Source organism: Equus caballus, chromosome 16, assembly GCF_041296265.1.
Source record: "Equus caballus isolate H_3958 breed thoroughbred chromosome 16, TB-T2T, whole genome shotgun sequence".
Taxonomy (NCBI): Eukaryota; Metazoa; Chordata; class Mammalia; order Perissodactyla; family Equidae; genus Equus; species Equus caballus.
In genome coordinates, this window is record NC_091699.1 from 42,075,860 (window position 1) to 42,093,282 (window position 17,423).

General features: G+C 36.3%; 1 protein-coding gene and 1 pseudogene across 5 annotated transcripts in view; one reads left to right on the top strand and one right to left on the bottom strand.

Annotated features, from left to right (window-relative positions):
* Nucleotides 1–3,742, top strand: part of DENND6A (DENN domain containing 6A) — a 63,570-nt gene extending 59,828 nt beyond the window's left edge. For all 5 annotated transcript variants that reach the window (XM_023620211.2, XM_023620212.2, XM_070237331.1 and 2 more), the window contains 2 exons: nucleotides 949–1,023; nucleotides 1,496–3,742. In XM_023620211.2, coding sequence (XP_023475979.1) covers nucleotides 949–1,023; nucleotides 1,496–1,627 — 207 coding nt within the window. In that variant the 3' untranslated portion in view covers nucleotides 1,628–3,742. The remainder of the gene's footprint in view (nucleotides 1–948; nucleotides 1,024–1,495) is intronic.
* A 2,533-nt stretch (nucleotides 3,743–6,275) lies between these two features.
* On the bottom strand, nucleotides 6,276–6,647 carry LOC111768484 (ATP synthase F(0) complex subunit C2, mitochondrial pseudogene; annotated as a pseudogene).
* Between the last annotated feature and the right edge of the window lie 10,776 nt (nucleotides 6,648–17,423).

Consider the following 17,423-nt stretch of genomic DNA (forward strand, 5'->3'; position numbering starts at 1 on the left):
CACATCACTGCTAAGTAGAGGAGCCGGCAGTGAGCTAGCCACTTGCACTGGCTCGTGAGAGCTCACTGTGTCCATCTCTTCCCAACTGTGCGTTCAGTGATCTCAGATTGGTAGCTTAAAATCAGCTACAGTGGGAGTATTACACCACAGAAATGCTACAAACCAGAGACTTTCCTGGAGAACCGGTTGTTGAATATTTACCAGCGTACCGCTGGATGGAGTCAGGATTCCAGTCTGAGCAGTCTAACTGCACATCTTTTCCAGTATGCCTTATTCACCTTTTCCAGTTACCATTAACAATTTTTTCCTGTATTTGGACTGACTTTTTATACTTTATAATTTGTTACCAGACTATTTTAAATTAAGCTACTTGTGGAAATATAAAGGATAGTCTCATTTTCATTTCTGTTTAGCTTGAGATGGGCTAACCTCATTGTTAACTTTCTAACCATAAACTGCTAGTGACTGTGATTTTGAGAGAAGGAATACGATGAAAGCAACCACAGATAAGCCCAAGGAAAGCTTATTTGAAGATGCAAAGTTTACATCCAGTAATATGTTCATGTTCCCTGTTATCTTGATTTGTTAGCTAATGTTCCTTATAAATTAAAGAACTCACTACTTGGGGTGGGGGTTAGTATTATACTTTGAATTGCAATTTTGTTTTTCTTGATTGATCTAAAAGGGCCATCTCAGAAAGGAATTTCTTACATTTTATTTTACTTTCAAATATCAGACAATGGTTCTGGCCAATATCGAAAATTATCTAATTAACATTGTTAGAGTAGCATGTATAGAATTATTCTTGTACTGTAATGCTATAACTAGGTTAAATACCCTGTTCTTTTCCTTCCTGTCCTTCCTTCTAAGTAGCCTCGCCTATTGAAATACAGGAGTTTGAAAATTATTTTGAGTATTTACTGATTTGGGATTTGTTTATTCTTCTAGGACTTACTTCTCTGGACCCAGAAACACACAGAAGTAGAAACAGTAGACCTTGTGTTGAAGCTGAAAAATAAGCTGGTATGTAGCCAAAACAGCCAAAGATCTGTGAAGATATTTTCCTCATATTTGAGGTGACAGTCCATGATGTATCACAGAGGTAGCTTTTTAAATGAGAGGACTTGAGATTGGTCAATTGATGGTAGATCTGACTGAAAATACTTGGTCACCCAAGCAGATCATAGATGCCATATTATTTCAGAAGTATTTACATGGAGTCTAATGAGCTCTACAAAAAACATTGTCAGTTATATTTAATACTACATGGTATGTGTAGGTATTATCTGTTAATTTACATAGAAACTTTTTTATTGAACTCCACATTATATGGTTTAAATGGCATGTTCTTTGCTTTTTTACAGTTTCTGTAAATTCTGGTCTGAGTCTGAAGTTTCCAAATCATTGGACCATTGAAACTGTTTATTTAGAGAATAAAATGTATTAATATAGACTCAGAGGATAACTTAAATGCTTGCAAATATTCTTTATGTAGTTGCAGGCGGATCGAGAGCATTTACCCGTGAAACCTGACACTATGGAAAAGTTACGGACACACATAGATGCAATTATCTTAGCGTTGCCAGAGGACCTACAAGGCATACTGCTCAAAACGGGCATGACGTGATATTTGCCAGGATATTCCAGCCAAAAAGGATTGTGCACCGTGATGCATACTGACATCTCAACAAGACGCACAAAGAGATCTCTCAGAGTGGAAAATAGCCGTGAATCCTGGCTACAGGGTGGAAAGACTGTACTGTATAAACAAACCTTTTTAGTGCATTATTTTTAAAAATAGATATCTGTGGTGGTTCCACTTTAATACTGAAACACCGAAAGGCATTTCTATATTTTTAATCATGTTCTAAAGTGCTCTTATGAGAGACCTGTGGGGCCATCAGTGTAAGTGATTCCAAACTGCAGTGCTGGCATTGCAGATATTTTTTTAAATTGGTGCTGCTTTGCCCAATCATGTTAAAAACTCAGGGGGATATAAAAATAACATTCACACTGGCTAATCTTCTTAAGCAGAAGGAGAAGACTGAACTGTCCAATTGTAATTAGAAGTAATTATTGCTTTTGTAGTGCCTTCCATTGTCCTATATGTTTCACAAAGCCCAGCTGCTAGTCTTGAAGCTTTTTCTTAACTTGATTGTCATAGTAATTTTATGAGGCATTCTTTTAAGTAACCATTGCTTAAAAATATGTTTCTTGCCTCCCACTGTGTTTATTAGTAGTAGCATGGTGTTTTGTTTTTTCTTCAATTGTCATGTAGGTTTCATTTCATTATTTCTGTACCATTTTCAAATTTAATCTTATCAGTTTGTCCAAAGGCAAGATGGCATCTAGTATTAATTATGGAAGAATTTATTTCGTGTTACCTTTTACTAATTGGGCCTGTTTAAGTTAATTAGCTTGGATGTCTTTCAAAGACATTCTAATTATAAACCTCATAATCAGCTATTTTTTAAACCGAACTATTCTTATTTCAAAGGCATTCATAAACCTTTTATGTGATAGTCATTTGAGTGATTATAAGATTGATTTCCAGCATTATTTGTTTGGTAGGGTTTTTTCTCCCAAATTAATATTTCTCAGAACACTTTCCCTACTGTTGTTTGACATGGGAACTTTTGCCTGAATCATTGTTATAGCTAGTTTTTTGTTGCTGTTTTTGTTTGTTTCTGTTTTGTTTAATCTATTCTACCTTGCCAAAAATGGAAGATTGTGGTTTGGTAGAGTAAGATTGTTTGATGTGTGTTTGAATAGGAGTATCCCACAGAAGCCACTATTTAAAATAGGCACACATGACACAGCATATATGTAAATAGCTGTGTCTTGCATTACCTTCTAAGTAACCAAATTCAGTTGTATGTGTTTGTGAAAGAAATGGCTTCAGAAGCTATCGTTGGTTTTCTGTTAATATAACTCTTAGGGGCGCCACTGACCCAAGAAAGGCACCTCGTGTCTGTAGCTGTGGTCTTATACCCAAGTGTGCCCTTTTCTCATGGATACAGTCTCTTGAAGCATACCTCACAGTCAGAGAGAGAATATGGCATTTGAAAGAAATTATTTGCCTTGGGTCATATAAGTTATTTTGTGAAACAACAGTTGTTCTTATGGAAAAGGGGCAACTACTTTTATATGCTAAAGTATTTCATATCTTCCTGGGGAACCTTATTTAGGTATAAATGGTCATCTTATTATTTTTCAAAAAGGTGTATTTTAATAATCTTACAGTTTATATGCAATTTGTGACCAGAATTTGAGTTAGTGTCATATCAAGGATCTTTTAAATTATACCACTACAGGATGTATCATTTCAAGTTTATTTTGCACAGCTAAAGAGTAGCAAAGGATGCCACTTACCATAATAATGGTATCTTCATAGTTACTATATTTAACTAAAACTTAACACCGTATCATACTTACTGGTTTATCTATTAATTCCAAATTATGTACCTGTAAAAATAACTGAAAATTTTATTGGGAACCTGAGAAAGACTGACCGGTAACTTAATTTTTGTGTTGTTTTCAGAGTTGTCTTTTTTTTTTTGAGGAGATATTGTTAAGATCTAAAACCTGCCACTTAATGTTTATCTGCACCAGCATCCGAAGAGATCATTGCTTTCAGGGTGTTACGTAATGCCTACTGCCTTCGTTTCAGTGAAAAGAGGTTTTGTGAAGGCATTTATGGTCATTACTGAAAACTGAATTAAAGGCCTTGGATTTTAAAGCACTTGGATGTCTTGTGTGATTTCTGAGTAAGGTTGGAATGCTTGAAAAAATGCATAGCAAATGAAACTTGTGCATTGTGTGATTGCTTTTCCTTCCTAACTTATTTTTTTTTTAGTTCAAATGAAAACCTTCTTCTGTTTACTTCACTATGAATGGATGAATAGTCCAGTTTAATAACAGACAGATCAATTAAATGATTTCATATCCTTCCTAGCAGTGTATTGATTTTATAAAATGTTCTGATGAAAATTTTCTAGCTTAGTAATCTAGGTATTGTTAAGTTCTCCTTCATTTGCTACTTTTTCCTTTTTAACCTTAAATCTCAAATTACTTTTATTTCTTCCTCTTCCTTTTTAAAAGTAGCAAGTGTATGATACTATTCTTTGAATTTTAATTTATTTAATATTAAAATATATTGGATGTTACTCCTCTTTGAAGTTACTGGTTAGTATCCATCAAAGTATACCATGAAATATTTCAGTACAGTTAAAAGAGATGCCATTAAAATGTATCCTTTGTTTCCATTTCCTCTTAATTTATTTTTGTTTTTTATACGCCCAAATTTTACTTTCTCCTTTTAGCATAACTTGGGGGGAAAAAGTTAATTGTTAGCTTTCTAATGTTAGTGTTCTAAAAACAGATAATTGAAGAAGACAAAAAGCATCTCTAATTATGGATAAATATCATTTAAATAAAATATATTAACTCACGGTAATGACTAAATTATTAATAATTTGATATCCCTTCATATATCTAAGATATAATACTTATTTGCCATCTACAACTTGGTTGAATTATGGTATTTATTATTATATCAATAGAAATTAGCGGGGCCAGCCCTGTGGCCCAGTGGTTAAGTTTGGACGCTCTGCTTTGATGGCCCATGGTTTCACAGGTGGGAATCCTGGGCGCAGACCAGATGTAAGATACAGAATGATGATTGCTAAAATTTATCCCACATTTAGCCATGTGTTAGAAAAACAAGTTTGAAGCTGATAGTTGGTTAATAAAATAAGCTTGTGACGTTTATTTTGCAGTTATACCAATGCCTGTCTCATGATACATAAGTGTTGAGGGAAGAACAAAGATGGCAGTAGAATTCTGCTATATCCTATTCTCCAGTGTTACTTCTGCACTTTTGGACACCAGCCCTTTTCTGTTTCCCATTACTTGAATGCCGTGCTATGCCTCTCCAAATTAAGATGATTATTGTCTGATAATCATAGGTTTCGTTTCATTTTACTAGTGCCAGCACTAGGCTTGTGGTCTTCTGTTTCTTTTTGCCTTGCCATTCTCTTTGTCATCATAATACCTTTTCTGCTTAGCCATTAGAAAGGTAAGCTTCGTGGATCTTTCATCTTTTTTCCTGTTCCTCATGTTTTTCCATATCAACCAGTATGAATACGTTGTAATATAAATTGCTTCTAGATTGATTGAGATACCTTTGAAAAATAGTAACTTTATATTCCAGAGTTGTCATAGTTGCTATTAAGTGAATAGATTTTTAAAGATTTTATTTTTCCTTTTTCTCCCCAAAGCCCCCTGATACATAGTTGTGTGTTTTTTTTTAGTTTTTTTAGTGGGTCCTTCTAGTTGTGACATGTGGGACGCCACCTCAGCATGGCTTGATGAGCGGTGCCATGTCCACGCCCAGGATCCGAAGCAGCAAAGCCCTGGGCCGCCGAAGCGGAGCGTGTGAACTTAACCACTTGGCCATGGGGCCGGCAATGTGAATAGATTTTTAGACTTCAGTAGGAAACGATTGATTTTGATTTAATGAAATGGGTAAATGTTTGTATAGCCAGAGGTTCTCGTGGTAGAAAAACAGCTTTATGGAGATATAATTGACATACAGTAAACTGAACACATTTAAATTGTACAAATTGATAAATTTTGACTTTTGAATACACCTGTAAAACCATCACCACAGTCAAGACAGGAACATATCAATTGTCACCCTCCAAAAATTTTTCCCATGCTCCTTTGCACTCTTTCCTGCTGAACAACCACTGATCTGTGTTCTGTCAATATAGATTAGTTTGAATTTTCCGGGGTTTTATATAAATGGAATCATACCATATGTCCTTTTTTTGACCTTTTTTTCTTTCTTAATGTCTTATTTTTTGGAGGAAGATTAGCCCTGAGCTAACTACTGCCAGTCCTCCTCTTTTTGCTGAGGAAGACTGGCCCTGAGCCAATATCCATGCCCATCTTCCTCTACTTTATATGTGGGACACCTACCACAGCATGGCTTGCCAAGCGGTGCCATGTCCGCACCTGGGATCTGAACCGGTGAACCCTGCTGCCAAAGGGGAACGTGCGCACTTAACCAATGCACCACTGTGCCGGCCCCTTAATGTCTTAATACAGTATATGTTTGTCTTCCCTCTGCCAAACCCTGAGCCAACCACTTTTCCCAGGCTGTCTGGGGATGTATAGGGAAAGGAACACATAGGGCAGATGAGACATGGGAGAAATAACTGTGGGAGGCGGAGAGGGCTCCTTAACATGGCGAAGAGGGTGGAAAAGGAGGGCTACCCTATGGCCTCTGGGAGGGCGAGGCCTGAATGGCATAGGAGAAGAGCTGTTCCTTCAGAAAAGAATTCCTGGCATAATGATGAGGTTTCCAAACATTCCCACTTCTGGCCCTGGAGGCAGCCATCCCAAACTGGCAGCCGCAGCCCCAGTGGACTTGGCTGCTATGTCAACGTCTCCTGAAATGGTGCTGATTTGGAAGTTATGGCTAGGGATAAGTGAGGTCGGGGCCGTGAGGCTGCCAAGCTCTTGAGGCTGTCATCTGTCAGTGTCTTGGGTCGTTTCGATACGGCTGCAGACAGTGGTTGGCTCAGCTGAGAGGTGCTCCTGACCAGGGAATGGGTGGAGACGAATTTGGTGTAGACGTACATTTTCAGGGAGTCAGGGGCTGTGGCAGGAGAGCTGCTCTCAGTGCGGAGTGGTCTGATTCCTTTCACTCAGCATAATGGTTTTCAGATGTCATGCATGTTGCATGTATCAGTAGTTCATTTTTTTAAGTTGCTGAGCAGTATTCCATTATATGGCTGTAACGCAAATTTCTTATCCACTCACCTGTTGATGGACATTTGGGCTGTTTCTAGTTTTCGGCTATTACAAATAAAACTGCTATGAATACTTGTGTACAAATCTTCGTGTGGACACACATCTGTTTCTCTTGGGTAAATGCGTAGGAGTGATATGAGTGGGATGGCTGGATCATATGGTAGGTGAATTGTTTAACTTTCTAAGAAACTGCCACACTGTTTTCGAAAGTGTGTGTACTAATTTGTCACCACCAGCCCTGTCTGAGGGTTCCAGTTTTTGCATATCTTAGCCAACACTTGGTATGGTCAGCCTTTTTAATTTTAGCCATTCTAATAGGCTTCTATTGTTATCTCATTTTGATTTTAATTTGCATTTCCCTAATGACCTGTGATGTTGAACATCTTTTTGTGTGCTTATTAGTCATCTGTAGATGTTTTTTGGTAAAATGTCTGTTAAAAATTTTGGTCACTTTTAAAATTGAGTTGTTTAATTTATAATGGTTGAGTTTTGAAAGTTTATGTATTCTTTTTCAGTGTTTTTTTTAATAGGGTTTTTGTCTCTAATTTACAATATTTCTTTTCTTTCTTTCTTTCTTTCTTTCTTTTTTTTTGATGAGGAAGATTGGCCCTGAGCTAACATTTGTTGCCAGTCTTCCTCTTTTTGCTGGAGGAAGATTGTCCCTAAGCTAACATCTGTGGCAGTCTTCCTCTATTTTGTACGTGGGATGTGTCCGCAACATAGCTTGATAAGTGGTGTGTAGGTCTGCACCCGGGATCCAAACCGGCAAACCCTGGGATGCTGAAGTGGAGCATGAACTTAATTGCTGCACCACTGGGCCAGCCCCACATGTATTCTTTTTTCTTTTAAAGATTGGCCCTGAGCTAACATCTGTTGCCCATCTTTTTTTTTCCTTCTTCCCAAAGCCCCCCAGTACATAGTTGTATATTCTAGTTGTAGGTCTTTCTAGTTCTGCTATGTGGGACGCTGCCTCAGCATGGCCTCATGAATGGTGCTAGGTCTGTGCCCAAGATCCGAACCGGTGAAACCTTGGGCCGCCGAAGCAGGGTGCGGGAACTTAACCACTTGGTCATGGGGCCGGCCCCAGAGATTTTATGTATTCTTTCATTTTTATTTTTATTTTTTTTTGCTTTTTCTCCCCAAATCTCCCCAGTACATAGTTGTATATTTTAATTGTGGGTTCTTCTACTTGTGGCATGTGGGATGACGCCTCAACATGGCCTGACGAGCAGTGCCATGTCTGCACCCAGGATTTGATCTGGCGAAACCCTGGGCCGCCACAGCGGAGCACGCAAACTTAACCACTCGGCCATGGGGCTGGCCCCCCCTTATATATTCTTGATACAAGTTCTTTTTCAGATAATATGGTTTGCAAAGATTTCCCCCCCTCCCAGTTTGTGACTTGTAGTTTTCATTTTGATAACAAGATCTCTTGAAGAGCAGAAGCTTATGAATTTTTACACATTCCTGCAGGGATTTTGATTGGGATTGTATTAAATTTATAGGCAAATTGGAGAGAGAAGTGGTATCCTAATAATAATGTCCTCTGATCCATGAACAAAGTATATCTCTCTATTTATGTCTTCCTTAAGTTGTCCCAGAAATGTTTTGTAGTTTTCAGGGTACAAGTCTTTCACATCTGTGAGATTTATCCCTAAGCCTATCATTTTTTATATTGTTGTAAATGATACCATTTTTAAAAATTCAGTTTTCAATCAAAAGTTCAGTTAAAAATGCTAGTATATAGTTGATTTTTGTGTACTGATCTTGTATCCCTCAACCTTACTAAACGTTATTAGTTCTAGTATCTGTTTTGGGGCAGATTCCATCATATTTTTGACCTAGAAGATCATGCCATCTGTGAATAAAGACTGTTTAACTTCTTTCCTTTCTGGATGACTTTTATTTGTTTATTTTTGCCTGATTGCAGAGGCTAAAACCTCCAATACAATGTTGAATAGCATTGGTGAGGGGACATCTCTGTCTTGCTCCTCATCTTAAAGGAAAGCATTCAGCCTTTTATTGTTAAATATGATAGTAGCTGAAGGTTTTTTGTAGATGTCCTTTATCAAGTTGATGAAGTGCTCTTCTATTCCTAGTTTGCTGAGAGTTTTTATCAGGAATGGGCTTTGGATTTTGTTAAGTGGTTTTTCTGAATCTATTGAGATAATCATATGATTTTTCTTCTTTGGTTTGTGAATATGATTGATGTGTTAACATTGACTGTCTTTTGAATGTTAAACCAACTGTGTTCCTGGGATTAACCTCATTTGGTCTTGATGTGTTGTACATTTAATTCAGTTTTGGATTTGATTTGCTAAAATTGTGTTTAGAAGTTTTGCATCTGTGTTCATGAGGGGTATTAGTGTGTAGTTTTTTAATAATATCATTGGCTGGTTTTGGTATCAGGCCTCACAGAGTGGGTTAGAAGAGTTTGTTTCAAGATGGCATTATTTCTTCCTTAAATGTTTGGTGGAATTCACAAGTAAAGCCATTCGGACCTGGAGTTTTCTTTGTGGGAAGGTGTTTTTACACTTTCAATTTTTTAAAAAAAGATACAAAGTTATTAAAGTTACCTATTTCTTCTTGAGTGAGGTTTTGGTAGTTTGTGTCTTTTAAGAAATTTCGCCTGAAATTTCACAATGATATAAACTATTATGAACAACAACAAAAAGAAATGTAAACAAATGTCACAAAACACAAAAGACTTTTATAAAATGTAGCAAAGAAGAACTCTCCTAAATAGCACCTAGCCCCAATGGATTAACAGCACAATTTCTCCCAAATTTTCATGAAGCTATAGAAATTGTCTCAGGACGTAATTCATTTTACAAGGCAATCTTGGTCTTAATAATTTGTGCATGAGAATTCTGTATAAAATGTCAAGGAATAAAATATGTATTGCTGAGGACCTAAAGAAAAAAGATACAAAGTTGTTAAAGTTACCTATTTCTTCTTGAGTGAGTTTTGGTAGTTTGTGTCTTTTAAGAAATTTGTCCATTTTGCCCAAGTTGTTGCATTTATGGGCTTTAAATTGTTCATAATATTCGCTTACTATTGTTTTAATATCTTTAGAACCTGTAGTGATGTGACCCTTCTCATTCCTGACACTGGATGCTTATGAATTTTGTTGATCTTCTCAAAGAAACAGGTTTTGGTTATATTGATTTTCTCTATTTTTCTATTTTTCAATTCATTGATTCCTACTTTTGTCTTTCCTTTCTTCTACTTACTTTGGTTTTAATTTGCTCTTCTCCTTTTTTTTTTTTTTTTCAGTTTCTCAGGTTGAAGCCGAGGTCATTGATCTGTGATCTTTCTTCTTCTCTATTATAGGTTTTTAGTGCTGTACATTTCCCCTAAGTACAGAGTCAGTGGCATTCCATAAATTCTGATATGTTCTATATTTTTATTCATTCAAAATACCTTATAATTTCCTTTTGTGTTTGATTCATGGGTTATTTAGAAGTGTTATTTACTTTCCAAGTATTTGTAGATTTTCCAAAAATCTTTTTGTTATTGATTTCTAGTTTCATTTTATTGTTGTCTGAGAACATATTTGGTATGATTTGAATCCCTTTAAATTTATTAAGGTTTGTTTTATGGCCCAGAATATGGTTTACCTTTGTAAATGTTCTGGGTACACTTGAGCACACAATGTATATTTTGCAATTGTTGGGTGGAGTGTTTTATAAATGTCGGTTAGGTCAAGTTTGTTGATAGTATTGTTCACTCCTTGCTGATTTTCTGCCTACTTCTTCTATCAATTATTAAGAGAGGGCTACTGAAATCTCTTGACTATAATTATAGATTTGTATGTACTTTGCTATGAAATCTATTTTGATATTAATAGAACTCGGGCTTTCTTTTGACTAGCAGGTTAGTTATGGTGTATAGCATGGTGTTAGCATGGTATATCTTTTCTGTACTTTTACTCTTAACCTATTTGTGTCTATATTTGAAATACTTTTCTTAGAGATGGCATATAGTTTGTTCCTGCTTTTTTTATCCAGTTTGACAAGTTTTGCCTTTAATTGGTGTGTTTATACCATTTACAATTAATGTGATTATTGCTGTGGTTAGATTTGAATCTGTTATTTTGCTATTTCTTTTCTGTTTGACTTATCTGCTCTTTGTTCCCCTTTTCCTTTTTATCAGGCTTTTTAAAAATTAATGGAATCTTTTTTATGATCTCATTTTATCTCCTTTGTGGGTTACTAGTTTTAACTCTGTGTTTTATCATTTTAGTGTAGTTACTTTACGGTTTATAGTCTACATTTTCAACTTAGTCTACTATCAAGTGATATTATGCCACTTTATGTATAGAGTAAGAACACTGCAATTGTGTACTTCCGTTTCTCTCTTTCCAGCCTTTATATTATTGTTCATGAATTTTATTTTTACATATGTTATAAATCCGATAATGCATTATTATTATTTTTGTTTAGTCAATTATCTTTTTAAAAGTTTAAATATTATGAAAATATTCTTACATGTATACTCTTATACTTAGCCTCTTTCAGTACTCTTTATTCCTTTGCATAGATCATTTGCCTTTTGCCTGAAGAACTTCTTTTAACATTTCTTGTAGTGCAGGTTTGCTGTTGATGAATTCTTTCAACTTTTGTATGTCAGAAAATGTTTTAATTTTGCCTTGTTTTTTTAAGATGATTTTAGATTTAGATTTCTCAATAGTCCTTTTTTTCTTTTAATATTTTAAAGTGTTGCTCCACTGTCTTCTTACTTGCATTATTTCCAGTAAGAAATATGATGTCATCTTTATCTTTGTTCCTATTTAGTTAATGTCTCTTTTTCTCTGGCTGCTTTTAAGATTTTTTTCTTTATCACTGCTTTTAAGTTATTTAATAATGGTATGCTGTAATGGAGTTTTATTCATGTTTCTTGTGCTTGGAGTTAGTTGAGCTTCTTGGATAGGTGGTTTTATAGTTATGATCAAATTTGGAAAATTTTTGGCCATTATTATTTCTTCAAATATTTTTTCTGTCCCCCGTCCTTTCTTTCAGAGACTTCAGTTACGCATGTGTTATGCTGCTTGAGGCTGTCCTAGAGCTAGCTCAGTGATGCTCTTCACGTTTTTGTTTTGTTTTATGCTTTTTTCCTCTCTATTTCATTTTGGATAGTTTCTATTGCTATGCCTTTAAGTTCCTTAGCCTTTTCTTCTGTATTGTCTAAGTGGTGTTAATTCCATCTAGTGTATTTTTCATCTTAGACATGGTAGGGCTTTTTTTATGTTATTGAGGTCATAATAGTTTATAACACTGTGAAATTTCAGTTGTACATTATTATTTGTCAGTCACCATATAAATGTGCCCCTTTACCCCTTATGCCCCCCTAACCCCCTTCTCCTCTGGTAACCACCAATCTGTTCTCTTTGTCCATGTGTTAGTTTATCTTCCAGATATGAGTGAAATCATAGGGTGTGTGTCTTTCTCTGTCTGATTTATTTCACTTAACGCAATACCTTCAAAGTCCATCCATTTTGTTGCAAATGGGATGACTTTGTCTTTTTTCATGGCCAAGTAGTATTCCATTGTGTATATATTTACCACATCTTCTTTATCCATTCATCAGTCACTGGGCACTTGGATTGCTTCCATGGATTGGCTATTCTGAATAATGCCTCAGTGAACATAGGGTTGCATAAGTCTCTGAATTGTTGATTTCAAGTCCTTTGGATAAATACCCAGCAGTGGGATAGCTGGGTCATATGGTATTTCTATTTTCAGTTTTTTGAGGAATCTCCATACTGTTTTCCATAGTGCCTGTACCAGTTTGCATTCCCATCACCAGTGTATGAGGGTTCCCTTTTCTCCACATCCTCTCCAACATTTGTTATTTTTTGTCTTGGTGATTATAGCCATTCTAACGGGTATAGTAAGGTGATAGCTCAGTAGTTTTTTGGTTTATTTTTTTTCTTAAAGATTGGCACCTGAGCTAACGTCTGTTGCCAATCTTTTTTCTTCTCCTCAAAGCCCCCCAGTACATAGTTGTATATCCTAATTAGGAGTGCCTCTGGTTGTGCTGTGCGGGACGCCACCTCAGCATGGCCTGATGAGTGATGCCATGTCTGCACCTAGGGTCTGAACTGGCAAAACCGTGGGCTGCTGAAGCAGAGTGCATGAACTTAACCAGTTGGCCACAGGGCCGGTCCCTCTCAGTGTAGTTTTGATTTGCATTTCCCTGATGATTAGTGATGTTGAACATCTTTTTAAGTGCCTATTCGCCATCTGTATATCTTTTTTGGAAAAGTGTGTGTTCATATCCTCTGCCCATTTTTTGATTGGGTGGCTTTTTTGTTGTTGAGCTGTATGAGTTCTTTATATATTTTGGAGATTAACCCCTTGTAGGATATATGATTTGCAAGTATTTTCTCCCAGTTTGTGTGTTGTCTTTTTGTTTTGTTTCTGGTTTCCTTTGCCTTGCAGAAGCTCTTTAGTCTGATGAAGTCCCCTTTGTTTGTTTTTTCTTCCGTTCCCCTGGCCCGAGTAGACATGGTATTCACAAAGATCCTACTAAGACCCATGTCAGAGAGTGTACTGCCTATATTTTCTTCTAAGAGTTTTATAGTTTCATGTCTTACCTTCAATCTTCAGTCCACTTTTTTTTTTTCTTCCTTTTTCTCCCCAGAGCCCCCTGGTACATAGTTGTATATTCTTTGTTGTGGGTCCTTCTAGTTGTGGCATGTGAGACGCTGCTTCAGTGTGGCCTGAGGAGCAGTGCCATGTCCGCGCCCAGGATACGAACCAATGAAACACTGGGCCGCCTGCAGCGGACCACGCGAACTTAACCACTCGGCCACCAGGCCAGCCCTATTAGTCCACTTTGAGTTAATTTTTGTGTATGGTGAAAGATAATGGTCTACTTTCATTCTTTTGCATGTGGCTGTCCAGTTCTCCCAGTACCATTTAGTGAAGAGACTTTCCTTTCTCCATTGTATGTTCTTAGCTCCTTTGTCAAAGATTAGCTGTCCACAGATGTGTGGTTTTATTTCTAGGCTTTCAGTTCTGTTCCATTGATCTATGTGTCTGTTTTTGTACCACTGCCATGCTGTTTTGATTACTATAGCTTTGTAGTATATTCTGAAGTCAGGGATTGTGATGCCTCCAGCTTTCTTCTTTTTTCTCAGGATTGCTTTAGCTATTTGGGGCCTTTTGTTGCCCCATATGAATTTTAGGATTCTTTGTTCTATTTCTGTGAAGAATGTCATTGGGATTCTTTTTTTTTTTTTTTTTGGAAGATTAGCCCTGAGCTAATGGCTGCTAATCCTCCTCTTTTTGCTGAGGAAGACTGGCCCTGAGCTAACATCTGTGCCCATCTTCCTGTACTTTGTATGTGGGATGCCTACCACAGCATGGCTTGCCGAGCAGTGCCATGTCCACACCTGGGATCCGAACTGGCAAACCCTGGGCTGGCGAAGTGGATTGTGTGAACTTAACTGCTGCACCACTGGGCCGGCCCCTGTCTTTGGGATTCTGATTAGGATTGCATTGAATCTGTAGATTGCTTTAGGTAGTATGGACATTTTAACTATGTTTATTTTTCCAATCTATGTGCATGGAATATCTCCATTTCTTTATGTCATCATCGATTTCTTTCAGTAATGTCTTATAGTTTTCATTGTATAGGTCTTTCACCTCTTTGGTTAAATTTATTCTACATATTTTATTCTTTTCATTGTGATTGTAAATGGGATTGTATTCTTGAGTTCTCTTTCTGCCAGTTTGTTATTAGAGTATAGAAATACAACTCATTTTTCTAAGTTGATTTTGTACCCTGCAACTTCGCTGTATATTATTTCTACTAGTTTTCTGATAGATTCTTTAGGGTTTTCTCTACATAAAATTCATGTTGTCTGCAAACAGCAAGAGTTTTACTTCTTCATTGTCAATTTGGATAACCTTTATTTCTTTTTCTTGCCTAATTATTCTGACCAAAACTTCCAGTACTATGTTGAATAAGATGGTGAGAGAGGACACCCTTGTCTCGTTCCTGTTCTCAGATGGATGGCTTTCAGTTTTCCCCCATTGAGTATGATATTTGACTGTTGGTTTGTCTTATATGGCCTTTATTATACTGAGGTACCTTCCTTCCAAACCCATTTTACTGAGTTTTCTTTTAACATCAGTGAATGCTGGATCTTGTCAAATGCTTTCTGTGTCTATTGCAATGATCATGTGGTTTTTATTCCTCATTTTGTTAATGTGATGTATCACATTGATTTGCAGATGTTGAGCCATCCCTGCATCCCTGATATAAATCCTACTTGATCATGGTGTGTGATCCTTTTAATGTATTTCTGTATTCAGTTTGCCAATATTTTGTTGAGGATTTTTGCATCTATGTTTGTCAGTGATATTGGCCTGTAATTTTTCTTCTTTGTGTTGTCCTTCTCTGGTTTTGGTGTCAGGGTGATGTTGGCCTTGTAGAATGTGTTAGGAAGTGTTCTGTCGTCTTCAGTTTTTTGGAATAGTTTGAGAAGGACAGGTATTAAATCTTCTTTGAATGTTTGATAGAATTCTCCAGAGAGGCCATCTGGTCCTGGACTTTGTTTCTTAGGAGGTTTTTGATTACTCTTTCAATCTCTTTACTTATCATTGGTCTGTTCAGATTCTGTATTTCTTCTTGATTCAGTTTTGTGAGGTGGTATGAATCTAAGAATTTATCCATTTCTTCTAGCTTATCCAATTTGTTGGCATATACTTTTTCATAGTATTCTCTTATAATCCTTTGTATTTCTGTGGTATCCATTATAATTTCTCTTCTTTCATTTCTAATTTATTTGAGCCTCCTCTCTTTTTTTCTTAGTGATTCTGGCTAAGGGTTTTCAATTTTATCTTCTCCAAGAACCAGCTTCATGTTTCACTGATCCTTTATACTTCTTTTTTTGTTTCAATTTCATTCATTTCTGCTCTCTTTTTTATTATTTCCCTCCATCTGCTGACTTTGGGCTTTATTTGTTCTTCTTTTACTAATTCTGTTAGGTGTAGTTTAAGATTGCTTATTTGAGATTTTTCTTGTTTGTTAAAGTGAGTTTGTTTTGCTATGAATTTCCCTCTTAGGACTGCTTTTGCTGCATCCTGTATGAATTGGTATGGTGTATTTTCATTTTCATTTGTCTCCAGGTATTTTATTATTTCTTCTTTAATATTTTAAATGATCCATTGGTTGTTTAGTATCCTGTTGTTTAATCTCCACATATTTGTCATTTTTGCAGCTTTTTTCTTGTAGTTGATTTGTAGTTTCATAGCATTGTGGTCAGAAAAGACACTTGATATGATTTCAATATTCTCAAATTTATTGAGGCTTGCCTTGTTTCCCAACATATCATCTATCTTTGAGAATGTTCCATGTGCACTTGAGAAGAATGTGTATTCTGCTGTCTTTGGATGCAGTGTTCTGTATACATCTATTAAGTCCTTTTGGTGTAGTTTTTCATTTAAGTCCACTATTTCCATGTTGAGTTTCTATCTGGACGATCTATCCATTGATGAAAGTGTGGTGTTAAGGTCCCCTACTATTATTATGTTGTTGTTAATATCTCCTTTGTCAGTAGTTGCTTCATGTACTTCGGTGCTCCTGTGTTTGGTGCATATATATTCATAAGTGTTATATCTTCTTGGTGGAGTGTCCCTTTTATTGTTATACACTGCCCTTCTTTGTCTTTCTTTACCTGTTTTACCTTGAAGTCTACTTTGTCTAATATAAGTATGGCAACACCTGCTTTCTTTTGTTTGCCATTTGCTTGGAGTATCATCTTCCATCTCTTCACTCTGAGCCCATATTTGTCTTTAGAGCTGAGATGTGTTATCTGGAGGTAGCATATTGTTGGGTCTTGTTTTTTAATCCATCCAGCCACTCTGTGTTTTTTTATTAGAAAATTCAATACATTTACATTTAGAGTGATTATTAATATATGAGTGCTTAATGCTGCCATTTTATCACTTGTTTTCCAGTTATTCTGTATATCCCTTGTTTCTCATCTTGTGTATTTTGGACTACCAATTCCATTTGGCAGTTATCTATTATGGTTTTCTCAGTTTTCTCTTTGTTTATCATTTGTGTCTCTGTTCTGATTATTTGTTTAGTGGTTGCCATGAGCTTTGTATGAAAAATCTTGTGGATGAGATAATCCATCTTCTGATAGCCTCTTATTTCCTTAGTCTAAGCAGCTTCCATCTCTTTCCTCTTCCACTTCTAAGTTATCATTGTCACAACTTATTCCATTTTCTGTTGTGAGTTCGTGGTGAAAATGACGAGATTATAGTTATTTTTTATGTTTTCCTTCCCTTTATATTTAATGTTATAGTTAAGTGTTTGCTAACCTGTCCTCCTAGAGAATTGCATCTTTCTCATTTTGTCTGCCTATTTATCTACTTTCTCAAGGCTTTGCAAACCCTTTCTTTTTTTTGAAGGCCTTCTTGATCATTTCTTCTGTGGGGTTCTTGTGGCGATGAACTCCCTCAGCTTAATTTACATCTTTCTATGTCTTCCATGTCTCTAATTATTTACGATACCATCTGTGTGAGTTCTGAGTTGGTTTTGATTGATTATCTCATTATTATGGGTTATGTGTTCCTGCCTCTTTA